We start from the raw sequence: 18,611 nt of genomic DNA on the forward strand, positions 1-18,611 counted from the left end.
GGTGGAAACAATTGCTCATGATGTGTACATTCTAAATGGTTTCAGAGTATGAACATAGCTTGGGTTCCTATTGGGATTGCTGACATTTCTCCAGGTGAAAGTATAAACTTTATGTTAGGAAAATAATAAACAGCAGCAGAGGAAACTCAATTGTTTTTCCCAAAGTTAGAAATAGTTTTACCTCTACATCCTCAAGTATTGCTGGTAGGTTGCATGTTAATCTTATATCCATTCTATTAAGTAAACAATACTCGTAATCCAATTTCAAATGAGGCCGAAGCTTACAGAAGTTGAGAAACTCGTGCAAGATTATACAACCAGTGGATTATAGAAGAGTCATTTCTCCAGTTCTGTCTGGCCCTAGTGGTCATTTTCTTTCTTTGCATGGGGACTGTGTAATATAAGCTACTGGGCTCTGGAGTCAGACTGCCTGGGTTCTGGGATAAGTTACTTTATCTTGGTTCTTTAGTTTCCTCATCTGTAAAATAGGCAGAGTGAAAATAGTAACTGCTTTGCAAGATGCCCTAAGGCCTTAGATAGTGTTTGTGACATACCTGATGTATAGGAAACAGAGACTAACGAGCTCTCATTATTACACCTCCCAACATGCAGAATTTGACAGATACCAGCTTCAAAGAGACTGACATGAAAAAGTAGGGTGCGGCAAAGTGTGTTCATTAAACCCTAACTCTTTTTCCTCTTGGGGGCATTGCTTGACCATATTCCCAACTTCCTTGACGTAAGTTGAGGCCATCTGACTGAGTTCTGGCCAATGGAATGTGGGGGGAAATGACACACCTACTTCTAGGCCTGGCTCCTAAAAACCAGTATCTCACTCAATCCCTTGCCTTCTGGTCAAATGCAGGAGATGGAAGGCCCTGGATCTCAAATGGCTGCAGAGTAGACACCTCCCTTTACTTCATCACTGCTTTAGATTGAGAAAGAAGCCACTGATTTTTTAATTTTATTTTATTTACTTGAGAGAGAGAGAGCCAGTGAACAGCGGGAGGAGCAGAGGGAGAGAGAATCTCAAGCAGACTCCGTGTTGAGTGCAGAGCCCAACATGGGGCTCTATCCCATGACCCAGAAATCACAACCTGAGCCAAAAATCAAGAGTCAGATGCCTAACCAGCTGAGCCACCCAGGCGCCCCTGAAGCCACTGACATTTTAAACAGCATTAGCCTACCTGACCAATAAGAGGTTTTTAGTTTTGTCAACATACTTAGAAATGAATTTTGTCCCATTAGAAGATTTCAGTGAGAAATAAATGAAATGGATAATGGGGTAAAGCACAGAGCTGAATAGGAACCTGAGAGTTTGGATTTGGTTGTAACAGGGGCAAAGAAAGAATGAATGGGTATATAGTTCTGGATAACAAGATTTAGAGCTTATCAAGAAAAGGAATGCTCAAGAAAAACATGAAGAAGACATGAGGCTAAAGAGCTTGGGGAAGGGGGAATAAGATGTTCAAAAACCACTACTGGCCTCTGACCTTCCCGCGAGCTGGCTGCAGCTTCCTCCTGGCTGGCCTCCAGGCAGACGGCTTATCATCTTGCCACTCAGGAAAGAGAGAATGTTGGAAGAAGACATGAAACTCCTTGGTCAGAGACAAAGGATTCCATCATTCATGGCACAAATTCTGTTAAGACCCTACTCCTAAATCGAAGTGGAAACTTGAAGTCTGAAAGCATCCTGGGTAATAGAGGAAAGCTTCCAGTAACTTGCTAAGGATTATTTCCCAAATAAAGTATCTGTACTCAAGTCCTTTCTCAAGCTTTTCTACAATTGAACCCAAAATACACCAGAGTCCAGAGAGGAGGAGTTAAGATGGTGGAGGAGTGGGGGACCCCTTTTTCAGCCGGTCCCCTGAGTCGAGCTGGATAGGTACCAGACCAGCCTGAACATCCACGGAATCAGCCTGAGACGCAGGAAGCTACATCTGGATCTCTACAAATGAATATCTCCAGCGCTGAGTATTGAGGTACGAAGCGGGGAGCCGTGAAACCCCGCACAGATATCAGAAGATAAACGGAAGGGGGAGGGAGCCGCCATGTTTGGGCGCTGAGAAGAGATAGCCACCTGCACGGGGGAGCAGGTGGACTCGTGGACTGGCACCCGCGAGAGAGCAGACTGAGACCGTGAGCCGGGAGCACACGCCACCAGACTGAAACGGAGCTCCGGTGTGCTCACTGGAACCAGACTGAGACCGGGAGCTCCGGAGCGTGTGGGGTGGCTGGCGGTGCTACAAACGCAATGGACAGAGATGCGCCGGCCCTGGAAGTGAGGGCTGGGATGCCGGGTGTGGGGCGCACATCCGGGACACTGCAGGGTTGAGCAGCACCAACAGAAACAGAGTTAAAGTGGCCAGAACATCAGTGGAGAACGGTCGGCAATCCCTCTGTTCTGAGACAGAGGCTAAGATTCGGCCACTGCTGCTCTGACTCTCAGAAGAGGCACAGCAAACCACCAGGGAAAGCCTCCAGAGAACAAAAGCCTGGAAATATGGGCTCACAGGGTGCCCATCCCCATCCCCCTTCGCAGGGGACAAGGAGACTCTACCCAAACAGGGTTGCCTGAGTATCGGTGTGGCAGGCCCCTCCCCCAGAAGGCAGGCTGAAAAATCAAGAAGCCCACATCCCTAAGATCCCTATAAAACAAGGGCGCATAGCCTGGGTCCTGGTCAATAATTTGGGCTCTAGACAACCCCGCAACCTCTCCTCATCAGAATGACGAGAAGGAGAAATCCCCCCCAGCAAAGAAAAGACAATGAGTCTGTGGCCTCTGCCACAGAACTAATGGATATGGATATAACCAAATTATCAGAAATGGAATTCAGAGTAACAATGGTCAAGATGATGTGTAGACTTGAAAAAAGTATTAACTAAAATGTTAATGAAAATATAGAATCTCTAAGGGTGGAAATGAGAGCGAATCTGGCAGAAATTAAAAATTCTATGAGCCAAATGCAGTCAAAACTAGAGGCTCTGATGGCCACGGTGAATGAGGCAGAAGAACGTATCAGCGAATTGGAGGATGGGTTGGTAGAAGAGAAAGCTAAAATAGAAACTGGGCTCAAAAAAATCCAATTTCAAGAATGTAGGTTACGGGAGATTACTGACTCAATGAAACGTTCCAGTGTCAGAATCATCGGCATCCCCGAGGGGGTGGAGTAAAACAGAGATCTAGAAGAGATATTTGAACAAATTGTAGCTGAAAACTTCCCTAATCTAGCAAAAGAAACAAGCATTCGTGTCCAAGAGGCAGAGAGGACCCCTCCCAAGCTCAACCACAACAAACCTACGCCACGTCACATCATAGTGCAATTCGCAAATATTACATGCAAAGATACAGTATTGAAAGCGGCCAGGGCAAAGAAATTTCTCACGTACCAAGGCAAAAGCATCAGAATTACGTCAGACCTGTCTACACAGACCTGGAATGAGAGAAAGGGTTGGGGGAGCATATTTAAAGCTCTTTCAGAGAAAAACATGCAGCCAAGGATCCTTTATCCAGCAAGGCTCTCATTCAGAATTGATGGAGAAATAAAGACATTTCAGAATCGCCAGTCACTAACCAATTTTGTAACCATGAAACCAGCCCTACAGGAGATATTACGGGGGGTTCTATAAAAGTAAAAGGGCCCCAAGAGTGATACAGAACAGAAAGTCACAGCCAATACAAACAAAGACTTTACTGGCAACATGGCAACATTAAAATCATATCTCTCAGTAATCAGTCTTAATGTAAATGGTTTGAACCATCCCATAAAGCGCCACAGGGTTGCAGATTGGATAAAAAGAAATGACCCATCCATTTGCTGTCTACAAGAGACTCATTTCAAACCCAAAGATGCATTCAGACTGAGAGTAAGGGGATGGAGTACCATCTTTCACGCAAATGGACCTCAAAAGAAAGCTAGTAGCAATTCTCATATCAGATAAATTGGATTTTTAAACTACAGACTATAGATAGAGATGCAGAAGGGCACTATATTATTCTTAAGGGAAGTATTCAACAAGTGGATATGACAATTATAATATATATGCTCCCCAACAGGGGAGAAGCAGCAAGATACACAAACCAACTCTTAACCAGAATAAAGAGACATATAAATAAAAATACATTAATAGTAGGGGACCTCAACACTCCACTCTCAGAAATAGACAGAACACCCTGGCAAAAACTAAGCAAAAGAATCAAAGGCTTTGAATGCCATACTCGCCGAGTTGGACCTCATAGATATATATAGAACACTACACCCCAGAACCAAAGAATACTCATTCTATTCTAATGCCCATGGAACACTTCTCAAGAATAGACCATGTTCTGGGACACAAAACAGGTCTCAGCCGATACCAAAAGATTGAAATTCCCCTGCATATTCTCAGACCACAACGCTCTGAAATTGGAACTCAACCACAAGGAAAAATTTGGAAGAAACTCAAACACTTGGAGACTAAGAACCATCCTGCTCAGGAATGACTCGAAAACCAGGAAATCAAAAAATCAATTTAAACAATTTATGGAGACCAATGAGAATGAAAATACAACAGTCCAAAACTCATGGGATACTGCAAAGGCAGTCCTAAGGGGGAAATACATAGCCATCCAAGCCTCACTCAAAAGAATAGAAAAATCTAAAATGCAGTTTTTATATTCTCACCTCAAGAAGCTGGAACAGCAACAGAGGGACAGGCCTAATCCACGACGAGGAAGCAGTTGACAAAATTAGAGCTGAAATCAAGCAGAAACCAGAAGTACAGTAGAGCAGATCAACAGGACTAGAAGCTGGTTCTTTGAGAGAATCAAAAATTGACAGACCACTGGCAAGACTTATCCAAAAGAAAAGAGAAAGGACCCAGATTATTAAAATTATGAATGAAAAGGAGAGGTCACGACGAAAGCACCATTGAAATTGGAAGGATCATTAGAAATTTTTATCAACAGCTATATGCCAATAAACTAAGCAATCTGGAAGAGATGGAATCCTTCCTGGAAACTTATAAACTACCAAGATTGAAACCGGAAGAAATTGATTCCTTAAACAGGCCAATTAATTATGAAGAAATTGAGTCAGTGATAAACAACCTTCCAAATAACAAAACTCCAGGCCCGGACGGTTTTCCTGGGGAATTCTACCAAACATTCAAAGAAGAAATAATACCTATTCTCCTAAAGCTATTTCAAAAATAGAAACAGAAGGAAAGTCTACAAACTCATTCTCTGAGGCCAATATTACCTGATCCCCAAACCAGGCAAAGACCCCATCAAAAAGGAGAATTACAGACCGATTTCCCTAATGAATATGGACGCCAAAATCCTCAACAAGATTCTGGCCAATAGAATCCAACAGTACATTAAAAGGATTATCCATCATGACCAAGTGGGATTCATCCTCGCGATGGAGGTGGTTTCAACATTCGCAAATCTATCAGTGTCTTAGATTTTATCCAGAAGGAAAAATTCAAAAATCATATGACTCTCTCAATAGATGCAGAAAAGCATTTGACAAAAATACAGCATCCTTTCCTGATTAAAACCCTTCAGAGTGTAGGATAGAGGGTACATTCCTCAATCTCATAAAAACCATCTATGAAAAGCCTACAGCAAATATCATTTCAATGGGGAAAAGCTGGAAGCCTTTCCCCTAAGATCAGGAACGACAAGGATGCCCACTCGCCACTATTATTCAACATAGTAATAGAAGTCCTTGCAACAGCAATCGGACAACAAACGGGATAAAGGTATCCAAATCGGCAAAGAAGAAGTCAAACTGTCTCTTCACAGATGACATGATACTCTATATGGAAAACCCAAAAGAATCTCTCCCAAACTATTAGAAGTTATAGAGAAATTCAGTAATGTGGCGGGATACAAAATCAATGCTCAGAAATCAGTTGCATTTCTATACACAAATAATGAGACTGAAGAAAGAGAAATTAGGGAATTCATCCCATCTACAATAGCACCAAAAACCATACGTTACCTTGGAATTAACTTAACCAGAGACGTAAAGGAACTATATTCTAGAAACTATAAATCACTCTTGAAAGACATTGAAGAAGACACAAAAAGATGGAAAAATATTCCATGCTCATAGATCGGGAAGAATTAACATAGTTAAAATGTCCATGCTACTCAGAGCAATCTACACTTTCAATGCTATCCCGATCAAAATACCAAGGACATTTTTCAAAGAACTGGAACAAATAGTCCTTAAATTTGTATGGAACCAGAAAAGGCCAAGGAACTGTTGAAAAGGAAAAACAAAGCTGGGGGCATCGCAATGCCGGATTTCGAGCTGTACTACAAAGCTGTGATCACAAAGACAGCATGGTACTGGCACAAAAACAGACACATAGACCAATGGAACAGAATAGAGAACCCAGAAATGGACCCTCGGCTCTTTGGGCAACTAATCTTTGACAAAGCAGGAAAAAACATCCGGTGGAAAAAAGACAGTCTCTTCAATAAATGGTGCTGGGAAAAGTGAACAGCTACATGCAAAAGAATGAAACTTGACCACTCTCTCACACCATACACAAAAATAAACTCCAAATGGATGAAAGACCTCGATGTGAGACAGGAATCCATCAAAATTCTAGAGGAGAACATAGGCAGCAACCTCTATGACATCGGCCACAGCAACCTTTTTCATGACACATCTCCAAAGGCAAGAGAAACAAAAGATAAAATGAACTTGTGGGGCTTCATCAAGATAAAAAGCTTCTGCACAGCCAAGGAAACAGTCAGAGAAAACTAAGAGGCAGCCCACGGAATGGGAGAATATATTTGCAATGATACTACAGATTAAAGACTGGTATCCAAGATCTATAAAAAACTTCTCAAACTCAAAACGTGAGAAACAAATAAATCATAAAATGGGCAGAAGATATGAACAGATACTTTTCCAATGATGACATACAAATGGCTAACAGACACATGAAAGAATGTTCAAAATCATTAGCCATCAGGGAAATTCAAATCAAAACCACACTAAGATACTACCTTAAGCCAGTTAGAATGGCAAAAATTGACAAGGCAAGAAACAACAATTGCTGGAGAGGATGTGGAGAAGGGATCCCTCCTACATTGTTGATGGGAATGCAGGTTGGTACAGCCACTCTGGAAAACAGTGTGGAGGTCCCTTAAAAAGTGAAAAATTGAGCTACCCTATGACCCAGCCATTGCACTACTGGGTATTTACCCCAAAGATACAGACGTAGTGAAGAGAAGGGCCATATGCACCCCAATGTTCATGGCAGCATTGTCCACAATAGCTAAATCGTGGAAGGAACTGAGATGCCCTTCAACAGATGACTGGATTAAGAAGTTGTGGTCCATACATACAATGGAATATTACTCAGCTATCAAAAAGAATGATTTCTCAACATTTGCTGCAGCACGGACGGCACTGGAGGAGATAATGCTAAGTGAAATAAGTCAAGCAGAGAAAGACAATTATCATATGGTTTCTCTCATCTATGGAACATAAGAACTAGGAAGATCGGTCGGAGAAGAAAGGGATAAAGAAAGGGGGGGTAATCAGAAGGGGGAATGAAGCATGAGAGACTATGGACTCTGAGAAACAAACTGAGGGCTTCAGAGGGGAGGCGGGTGGGGGAATGGGATGGGCTGGTGATGGGTAGTAAGGAGGGCACATATTGCATGGTGCACTGGGTGTTATACGCAACTAATGAATCATCGAACTTTACATCAAAAACCAGAGATGTACTGTATGGTGACTAACATAATGAAATAAAAAAACATTAAAAAAATAGAAGATTTAAGTGAGAAATAAATGAAATGGATAATGGGGTAAAGCACAGAGCTGAGTAGGAACCTGAGAGTTTCGAATTGCTTGTAACAGGGGCAAAGAAAGAATGAATGGGTATATAGTTCTGGATAACAGGATTTAGAGCTTATCAAGAAAAGCAATGCTCAAGAAAAACATGAAGAAGACATAAGGCTAAAGAGCTTGGGGAAGGGGGAATAAGATGTTCAAAAACCTCATTTTAGCAAACATGTGGCAGCATAATACAAATTTACTGTAATAAGCTAAGTGAAACTGAAAAACAGAAGTTCAGAGAAGAAGGAAGACTTTTTAATGTAGAAACTACTTGTCCAGCAGCGTTCCTCCACCAGATCCCCAGGAGAGAATGGGGAAAAATTGCTAAGGAGCCAAAAGAAGACAGGCTCGCCAGGAAGAAAGGACTACACCCAGAGGCTTTGTAGCCATTCACAGTGCCAGCCCATCACTCCATCACCCAGCATTATTCAGTGGTTATCTGTTCACTTCCACTCATCCTGGGTGTGACATCCCAGCACACCCTGGCCACACCATCCATCCTAGCCATGCCAGTCCTCTAATCCCGCCTGCCATTACATGAGTACTGCATCCTGAACTGGCAGCCTGATGCTGCCATGGCAATTCTTCCATTCACCCTGCTGAGGGGACATTTCTCATTCCTGTCTCTCCATCTCAGCACACTTCTTTGCCTCCTTCTTGGCTTTCCATAGGGTTCTGTGTATGTCTGTGTCTGCATGTGTGTGTGCATGTCACCTATGAGTCCCGTAGCCTCTTTCAGCTCTGTAGACCAGTGCTTCTCAAAGTTTAGCTGACATAAAAATCACTGGACTCTTCATGGGCTCCTCTTCCAGAAGTTCCGATTCAACAGGTTGGGGGTGTATGTGTCAGAATTTGCATTTCTGATAAGCTCCTTGTTGGTGCTGATTTTGCTGGTCCAAGCAGCATGCTTTGAGGAGCACTGCCATCGAGGACTCACTCCACCACCTGTGTTGAATCTATCTCCTTTCCTCCCCGGCAGCCACTGTCCCAGCCCAGGCCTCCTGCACAGCAGTCCGGCTGGGCCACGAACCCTTCCTCTCTTGCAGTAAAACAATGCTAGCCACGTATGCAAGACAGTGAGCCGACTGCTACTGTAGGAATGACCTTAATTCAATCTAATCCATATTTATGAAGCCCATCATCCGCAGCCTTTGGTTATTTCGGTAATAATTATGTAGTACTTTAATCATTAGCAATAACAAGTTTTCTTCCCCACACCGCAGTGGGTCAAGTCATCTTTGCCAAGAACCATCTGGGACTTCTTTGCTCTGCATTCCTCCCATTTCCCTCCACATACCTCAAAAAATCTTAACAAAAACCTGGTGTCTTTATGTATCTCCAATGATCCTCAACCTAATTACCAGAGAGCTTTTCAAAAAATGCTGGTTCTCAGGCCCCAATTAATTTAGACTCTGAAAGTACTTTTTTAAATCTTCCCAGATGGTCTGATGTGCAGCGAAAGTTAGGAACCCCTGCTTTAGGCCTTTGTTCCTGTAGCGTCCTTCCCCTTCCCTTCCATTTTGCATGTACTGGAACCCTACTTGTTCTTCAACTTCATATTCAGCTATCACCTCCTCCATGAAGGCTTTTCCAAGAATCTTTCCTCCCTGGTCAATATGGATTCCCCGCACTGCACTCCTAGAGCATTGATTTAGCATTTTACATGTTAATTTTCTGTTTCCCCAGAAAGATTGTGAATTCCCTCATGCAAGCTGTCTCATATATCTTTTTTTAATCCCTAAGGCTTAACAAATTCTATTTGTTGAATTAAATTTAACTGTTCAGGAAGTGGAACAGAAGTACTATTAACTTCCTCCTCAAAAACATTTAGGGTAACAGATTCTTAATTAGTTAGTGGATCATAGCTGGTTTCAAAAATAAAGCATTCCATGATGTTAGTGTGCTCTCCTGCTTCAGAACAAGCCTCAAAGCCTCAAGGCAAAAGGACACCTCCTTTCTTCTCTTGGTGAAGGGCAAGAGGACATTTACCCATAGTCCCTTGTTAGACGAAGTGTGGTCAATGAAACAGCAGCAGCATCCGCATTGCCTGGGAAGCTTGTCAGAAACATAAAATCTCAGTCCCCACCCTACTGAATCAAAAGCTGATTTTAACTAACTCTAATGCCATTCCCATGCACGTTAAAGTTTGAGAAACACTGCCATCCACTTTCTCCTTCCAACTCCTTTTACACTTTGTTTTATTCTGCAAAACTGCTTTCACTATCGGGAGATTTTCCTTTGGAAAATCTGGAGATTTCCCAGTGGAATCTATAAATCATTATTCTATGAAAGAGTGTCATTCATCTTCTCCAGTGATTCTAAACTCATCAACATTTCAGAGTCACCTGGGGTGCTTTAAAAGGTATTGATACCTTGGCCCTCACCCTTAGAAATTCTGATTCAGTTGGTCAAGGAGATATGGACCTTGGTATTTTTAAAATCACTGATCTACTCCACGTTTCCTCTTTCAAGAAGAAATTCTCAAACCAGCACAACCACTAATTTTATTCTTTAGTCTTCCCTGATATCTGCCCCAATGTCTGATAATTCCTTGGTCAGGAAATTTGAGGGAATGTCCATAGAAGATGTATATCCCAATGAGCTTATCAAGAAGCACTTCTAAGATGATCACTTTATCAACGACCACAGGAAAGACTAGTTTGGGCATCACACCAAATTCAACCCAGTATGAATCCGGCAATTGCAATACTTTGATCTTTCTAAAATATATTTTTACTGAATAGAATATCTTTCACTGTTTCCTCCTCAATCTTGTTTTGTATTTTATTTTCTTTTCCTAAATCATGGATCAAAGGTCGGATTAAGAATAGTCTTTCAGCAAACCAGGAGAAGTCACACGGAATGGTCAGTATTACATGTTGGTAACCAAAGAAAGGGCTTGTTGAGAAGTCTTTCATTTTACCCTTTCCTTCATCTTCATCATTTTTCCTTTCCCTCTCCTTGGCTTCCCTGAAGCAATGAACACATAAGAGGCTATCTCTGTTTGGGATGGGTAAGTGGGGCATTTGCTGAAATGCTGACATGATAAAGGCTCTAAGCAATGGGTTTCACACAACTCTCAGCAAATCAGAGGGAACTCACAAGAATTCCTTAAGCCTCATGAAGATTAATGCTCTATTATGTTCTGTGAACCTGGGGCAAGAATTGGAGCTAAATTTGCAGACAGCTTTGGCAGATTTATGTCTACCCCTGAGATGAATAACATACATGGTATTTTAGAAGTGAATTCTATGTAAAGTCCATCACAAAGCACATGAAATCACTTCATAATAGGCTGCAACACAGTTAAATCTCCCTTAGGCACTGGGAGGCTCCTTTAATTATTTCTTAGCTACAGCCCATGGTCCTGAAATTAAAGGTTGAATCCCAGGCTGAACTTTCAGTTTGTTCACTCACGCAGGTTGGTTAACGTTTTGCATGGTTTTTTGTGACTTTTTTTTTTTTGGCCCCATTTTCTTTTCTTTTTTTTATTAATCGAAATATAATTGATACATTCCTCCACTTTCTTAGATGAACCAAATGCCACCAAGAACCAAGAAATGAAAATGCCATTGGGAAGAAAATGTGCATTGTTTTAATTTTGTTTTGTATTATGAGCTGTGTTCAAATTGTATTGTCTCTAAAGTTAAGAAACTTACATAACTGCAGAGGTCCATCTTATGAACATTTAATATAAAACCCAAAGAATATCCATCTCATCAGAACAAATAAAAAATCAAAATCACTCCTCCAACACACGTATTGCTGTCAGATCTTGTGGATTTATTGGGAGCAGGTAAATTTGAAGCCATACTTTTTGCTATATGGATAGTCAGTCTTAAGTTGATGTCAGGAAAGGAAAATATTGTGATTTGCTATGAAATTATAGATCAAATCACAGTAGTTCAGCTCCAAGTTAGAATGACACCTTCCTTTAAAACCTATGTTTTCTTCTAGAATTGCCAGTGGAAATTTCCCCTGAGCATTCTAAAGTCCCTTATCAATTCAAAAATACCCACCTTGACATGGCCTTTTGTTTCAGAATAACACTTCCCCAAGAAGACAGGTTCTCTTTGAAGGTATGGCATCCCGTCTTCTTGACCAGGTTGGTTAGCTTGTTAACTGTTGACCAGTGAGACTTCCTCTCACATCTGGTCTTGTTCCCAGTGTGGGTCTGGTATAGCACACTGACTGATACATTTTGAGACAACTGTACATGATTCGAGTCCTCCACTGATTCCCATAACAACTTCACTGGGTTATCTCAAAAATGTGTCCCCAAAATGTCCCAATTTCCAAACATTTCATTTTCTTACCCCACCCCTACCTCTCATCAACTTGGTCTCATTCTTTGTGATCAGAAGCGAGGAAAACATCCAAAGTCAGGACCTCGGAACACTTTTCGTCTGTACTTTGCCCATTCAAAATCACACAGAAGTTCTGATAATTAAACAAAATCTGTTTCCCAGGGACTCTTCATTTAGCTCAACCCTAGCTAAAATCCAACTGTCAGAGGCCAATCCAAGTAGAAAAATGAACTATAGTCTAATATTTTTCGAAAACAGAGTGTCTGTTAAGAAATCTATGAATTCCTGGGGCACCTGGGTGTCTCAGTGGGTTAAGCATCTGACTCTTAATTTCAGCTCAGGTCATGATCTCAGGTTGTGAGCTCAAGCTCTGCATCAGACTCCACACTGGGCATGGAGCCTCCTTCAGATTCTCTCCCTCCTTCTCCCTCTTCCCCTCCCCTGCCAGCTTGCATGCTCTCTCTCTCAAAAAAAGAAAGAAAAAGAAATCCATGAATTCACTACTTAGCAAAGCAAATTCACTGCTTATCAGTTTACACTTCTGCGATGGAAAATCTAAAAGACTTCAGAGGAACTTCGTCTTGATCCTTTTTTGGCCTCAGCGCTCACGGCAATCAGCTAAGTCCTATGCTGGTAAGAGCTTCAGGAACATTAGTCTCATCACTTTCAAGCAAATCAGAGCTCAAGGTGTTCATAAGCGCCCAAACAACAGCAAATACAAGGCACTGCATAATGCGAATGGATTTCTCTGTAAGAATGTGCATGACAGTCAATAGTCAAGAGTCCATACCCTTCCTGGGATCTCCATGTTGGAAGATACTCCTCTTCGTGGTGAGAGTCAGTCTGGACAAACTCCTCGAATTCCTTTGGTCCATCTTGGCCAGCGAACAAAGCTCACAGAATGAGACAGAAAGAGGGCTAGAGAAGCAACATGCAGCCTAAATCTTGGTGCTGCCACCACCCAATAGATGTTTGTAATTTTGCTCGAAGTATTCAAAACTCCCTGAAGAAACCGATCTCAGTACAGGTGATGACAACTTGGAGGCAAAACAGGCCTGACCACACGTGTTGCGTCTGTGCCTTGGGACAGCTGTAGCTGTTTGCAGCTTACAACCATATGTGTGACTCTTCCCTCGTGACCCACGTGCAACGGCTCCACCTGCAGCTCTTTCCAACCACCACTGGCGGGTCGAAGCCGCAGCATGCCCACTTACAGCACGGAGTCCCGCGCTTTTATTTGGTATTCCATGCTGCATGTCACCATTTATTTTTAGGGTATAATGAGGAGGACCACCGAACTGCAGTCTGGCATTTACCTCTGACTCTGACAGGTGAAACTGTTAGCTAATTAGATAAGTGTTAGATAATTAATGACTCCTGTGAATTCATTAGACTAATTAACAAGTCTGTTTCCAGTGCAAATTCTGTCAGCCAATGGTCTCGATCATGAATAGTGCTGGGGAATGCCAGCAAAGATTGATGGACCCCATATAACAAGTCCCAGGACATTAAAGCAAGTGGTTATCATTTGGGTGAATTGCAGAATAGTTTTGTAGAATCTATGAGAGCGGAGTGCTGATTAATGCCTTCGGGCTCATCTTCAATTATTTCCCCTAGTTTTCAATCTTTTCAGACTCGATCCTACTCTTATGGTAGCTTGTTCCTGGATGGTTGTGTGTGTGTGTGTGTGTGTTTAACTGTAAAAGCCAGTCACCTGAATGGCCAAGGATAAAGCTTTCCTTTTTAGAAAGCATGTATACAGACTGCACAAGGCAAGCTCAGACCATCCCTGGGCATTGTGCGAGCAAAGGCCATGTGCCAGGTAGCGCTCGATGACCCAGCCCAGACTCGAGGTCAGTAGGGCCGCATCAGCTCTGCCAGATCCATGCTCAGACAAAACCCTTTCCTTCCCACCGTCTTTCTCCACAACACTAGGATTTTCATATCCTCACGCCCACGACCATGCTCTCTCTGGCTTAATTTTGCCCCTGCACCTTGAATACTGAAGAAAAGAAATCAGAGTCCTGGTGTACAATGGGATGATATTTGGGTCTCTCTCCATTTGGCACACTTTCTGCTTAACCTGTGAGAGGCAGCCATGTAGACATAGAACCATACCACCCCCGAAAACAGTGCTCCTCTCACTCTGGGGAGGGGCAGGGCTAGGAATGGGGGCTCCTGGAACCTTGCTGTAAGAGGGGGGCGTCCGCCTCATGCCAGGCCCTGTGCTAAATTCTGAGCACACAAAGAGGATGAGATGGACGGCATCTGCCCTAAAAGCATTTACACTCTAGTGGGGAGGAGATGAGCAGTAAAGAATGTGACAGGTGCTATGAAGACTCCTCAGTGAGGCTCTGAGCCCAGCGGTGTGGGGGCGGGGAGATGCAGGGGCCTCTGGGAGGCTGTGATGCCTGGGCTGTGTCTTGAGGAAAGATGTAGTCCCCAGAAATGTCACTGGAAGGTTGGGGGTGAATACAAGAGGCCTGTGCTCCTGGCCCAGGGAACAGTGTGTAAGATGCAGAGAGGGGGCGGAGAAAGGGTCTCATTGAGGGAACGATGAGCAGGAGTTCGTGTTTTACTTCCACGTACGTGCACCAGGACACCTCCGACAGGGCTTTGGTGGCTCTGTTTTTAAAATTCTGGCATTTTAAAAAATCCAAAAAGGCCAAAATGAGGTTATCCTAGTCTTTCTCCATTGAATTGACTTTGTATCTTTGTTGAAAATCAACTGAACATGGGGTGCCTGGGTGGCTCAGTCATTAAGCATCTGCCTTTGGCTCAGGTCATGATCCCGGGGTCCTGGGATCAAGCCCTGTGTTGGGAGCCTGCTTCTCCCTCTCCCCCCTGCTTGTGCTCTCTCTCACTATCTCTCTCTCTCGAATAAATAAATAGAATCTGTTTAGAAACAGTTTACACTTAACAAATTGGCATCTTAACTCTCTTAATAAAGAATACAGTCCAATTGTGCCACAAGACATTGCAGGGCTTATAAAAATGTTTCTTAATTCATCACACACTGTAAGTTTAATAGACACAAGTTTAAAAGTAGCATGTGTCAAGTCTAATTTTATTCCAAACACTCTCTCACCTTCAGGCCCACCAGGCCAGCCCTGCCTCTCTGAGGCCATGCTTGGTGCTCTTTGCTTTTCTCCCAGACCAACCCCTTCTGCCCTGGGCCCAGAGTCTCTGCTTTGAGAGGGTCTCTCCATGAGGCATGTACAGAAGGTCCTCTAGTTCACCTAAGGCTGCAATGAGCACTCTTACCCAGGAAACAATTACACACAGGCAAACACACACACACGCGCGCACCCTGGGAGAAACAGGGGTGGCAATGCACAGCGGAGTCCCCACCTCCACTCCTTTCTTTTGTGCCTCTTTCTGAAGCAGGTCTGTCATGGCGAGATTGGGGTAACTCTTTGGGGTAACTCCTACCTCTTGCCACCCCAGTTCCCCCTGTTCTGCTATTTGGCCCATGGTACCATCAATGACTTGGAAGAGCTCAAAAATGTTTTAAGTTGTCCATTCTGATGCTAAGCAGTTTATTTTTTCATTTATTCATTGAACAAATATTTACTGAGCTTACACTGCACTCCAGGAAGTGCTGGAAATACAGGTAGGACGAAGACAGCTCTTGCTTCTCTGATTTCTTCCACAAAAATGTTGACGTTCCATAAACAGAAAAGATACAACTTATCACACTTCTCACGCTAACCTTCTATACGTTGAATCACATGTATTAAATGTATCTTCATCATTCTATTTTTATTTTTTTTAATTCCCGTATAGTTAACGTATTGTGTTATATTCTATTCTTCATACCTACTAACTAAAATTCATTGAATCTTTAGATCTTTCCTTAAGTGTTTACTTTCCAATACATAGATTGTAGCTGCATCAGATCCTTTTTGGAAGAGGCGAGGTATTAAAAAACACACAATTGTTTCCTTTATGGTATAGACATGTTGCAGCTTTTACACGTACGTATAAAGAAAATGTACCTTATTTTCTATTAGCCATCTCCTCTTTCCCACTGTGCCCATCGTCCTGGAAGCTGGGGCAGGGCTGTGAGTTTAAAGTTGCCGACCAAGAGCACCCTCATGTCTTTGCTCTAGACAGTCTCATTTAGATGGCTCGTTCTCTTCCAAGTACTCTTCCTCCCTCTGCCCACTACTCCCACGCGAGATGACAAGCACCGCATGGGATGGGTGAGGAGAAGCTTACCTGGTTTCTTGACAGTAAGGAGGAGGAGGGCTCTAGGATCCATGTGCTTAGGCCCCCATCCTTTGGCTCCACTGGGAGGCGACAGTTCAGGCGCTGTCCACTGTGTTCTTGTGAGGAACCTGTAGCTCCTTGGGTTGGTTAATGGATCTCTGAATGGAGTGACTGAGACGCAGCCGGGCCCATCTGGCACTAACGGGACATGATGCTGGCACCCATCTCTGAAGTCTGTGGCCTATTTGTCTATTTGTCTCCAGCCTCAAAGCCCCCTTCTCTTGTGGCCTCTTGGTTCAGTCCTCAGACTCCTGACAGCCCACTGGCATCTGAGAACTTCTGCTTCCCTTGTGAGAGCACTCTGCCTGCCAGATGTAGGCTTTGGTGTTGTCTTGAGCTGGTCTCTCCCAATTCTTCTCTGCCCACTATTGGCGCACTAATGCCCCGACCATGCTAGATGGAGATTCTCCTGCAGACTTGCAACCTGTCCTGGGCTACGTCAAAGGACGCACATTTCTAGCTCCAGGGTCCTCGGGTTGACCTATGCCTTATTGGATAGTTATTGGCACCCTTTCCCTTGAATTTCATCCCCAGGGGTAGATGGCGACCAGGGACCCTGTCTGAACTTCATGCCCTACTTCTCCCTTCTCCCAACCCCACAACTCTCATCATGGGGAGGTGAGGTCCTCTTCGTACCTTTTCTAACTGACCAAAGTGAAATACCCTTATATACTGAATTCTCCCTGGCTTCTGGCAATCTCTGCATTCAAATTCGCTGGACCTAGCTTCTACTATGTTAATGAAAACAAACATTTTTTAAATCTTAGTGTTCCTCACACTGCCTCCTTAGGGACTCAGACTTCCTGTTAGAAGAGTCCTAATTCCCTACTTGATTTCCCATTCCCCAGCAGGTAGATAGGAATATGGACTATGAAAGTGGTCATGTACACAGAAAGGAAAGAAGAGCTTGGCAATATGTTTCAAAACCACTATCCTCATAACACTTTGAAGCAATAAGAACCGAAGCTCTAGCACAAAGGCCAGGAATACCAGTGTTTATATTGTGCTTTGGGGTACCTACCCTCCACAGTTCTGTTAGAATTCTACACTCGAACTAGATGACACTCCTCAAGGCAGAGGGGCAGTGGATGAAGCCTGTGCCATGAGCGGGGTTACTTGAAGGGGACTCTAGTGGAGGCTGGCCCACACTGAGACTGCCAGCATCCCCCAGTCCTTGCAGAGGACTGAAGCCTCCTGTGTTCAGTCCTATAGGATGCTAGAGTTATTCTGGTTAGGTTTTGAAAGTTCAGTAATTGTGTATGAGATTAAAAATACCAAAAAAAAAAAAGACATATTTTCCAGGACCCAGAGAGCACTGACATCTGGAATCTTTATAAAGTTGAAATTTGCTTTAAGAAAAATAACTGCTCTTTGAAACACAATAGAAAGCCCAGAAATAAGCCCACAACTATATGGTCAATTAATCTTCAGCAAAGGAGACAAGAATATGCAATGGGAAGAAGACAGTTTTCAACAAATGGTGTTGGGAAAACTGGGAAGCTACATGCAAAAGATTGAAACTGGACTACTTTTTTACACCATACACAAAATAAACTCAGAATGGATTAGGGACCTAAATGTGAGACCTGAAAGCATAAAAATCCTAGAAGAGAGCATAGGCAGTAATTTCTCTGACATTGGCCATAACAACATCTTTCTGGATATGTCTCCTGAGGCAAGGGAAACAAAAGCAAAAATAAACTACATCAAAATAAAAGGCTTCTGCACAGCAAAGGAAACAATTAACAAAACTAAAAGACAACCTACTGAATAGGAGAAGGTATTTGCAAATAATATGTCTGGTAAAAGAGTTAGTGTCCAAAATATGTAAAGAACTGATATAACTCAACACCAACCCCACATCAAATAATCCAATTAAAAATGGGCAGAAAGACATGAACAGACATTTCTCCAAAGAAGATATACAGATGGCCAACAGACACATGAAAAGATGCTCAACATAACTCATCCTCAGGGAAAAGCAAATGAAAACCATAAGGAGCTATCGCCTCACACCTGTCAGAAAGGCTAAAATCAAAAACTTAAGAAACCACAAGTGTTGCAAGGAAGCGGAGAAAAAGGAACCCTCGTGCACTGTTGGTGGGAATGCAAACTGGTGCAGCCACTGCGGAAAACAGTATGGAGGTTCCTCAAAAAATTAAAAATAGAATTACCCTATGAT

General features: G+C 42.9%; 1 protein-coding gene across 1 annotated transcript in view; it reads right to left on the reverse strand.

The window, feature by feature from the left end:
* UPP2 (uridine phosphorylase 2) overlaps window positions 1-16,421 on the reverse strand; it is a 42,130-nt gene extending 25,709 nt beyond the window's left edge. The window contains 3 exon segments of the mRNA XM_040636732.1: window positions 9,392-9,488; window positions 12,948-13,050; window positions 16,379-16,421. Of these exon segments, the coding sequence (XP_040492666.1) occupies window positions 9,392-9,488; window positions 12,948-13,050; window positions 16,379-16,421 (243 nt within the window).
* Window positions 16,422-18,611: the final 2,190 nt, after the last annotated feature.

The sequence above is a fragment of the Ursus maritimus genome, unplaced genomic scaffold (genome assembly GCF_017311325.1).
Source record: "Ursus maritimus isolate PB19 unplaced genomic scaffold, ASM1731132v1 scaffold_1, whole genome shotgun sequence".
Lineage (NCBI taxonomy): Eukaryota > Metazoa > Chordata > Mammalia > Carnivora > Ursidae > Ursus > Ursus maritimus.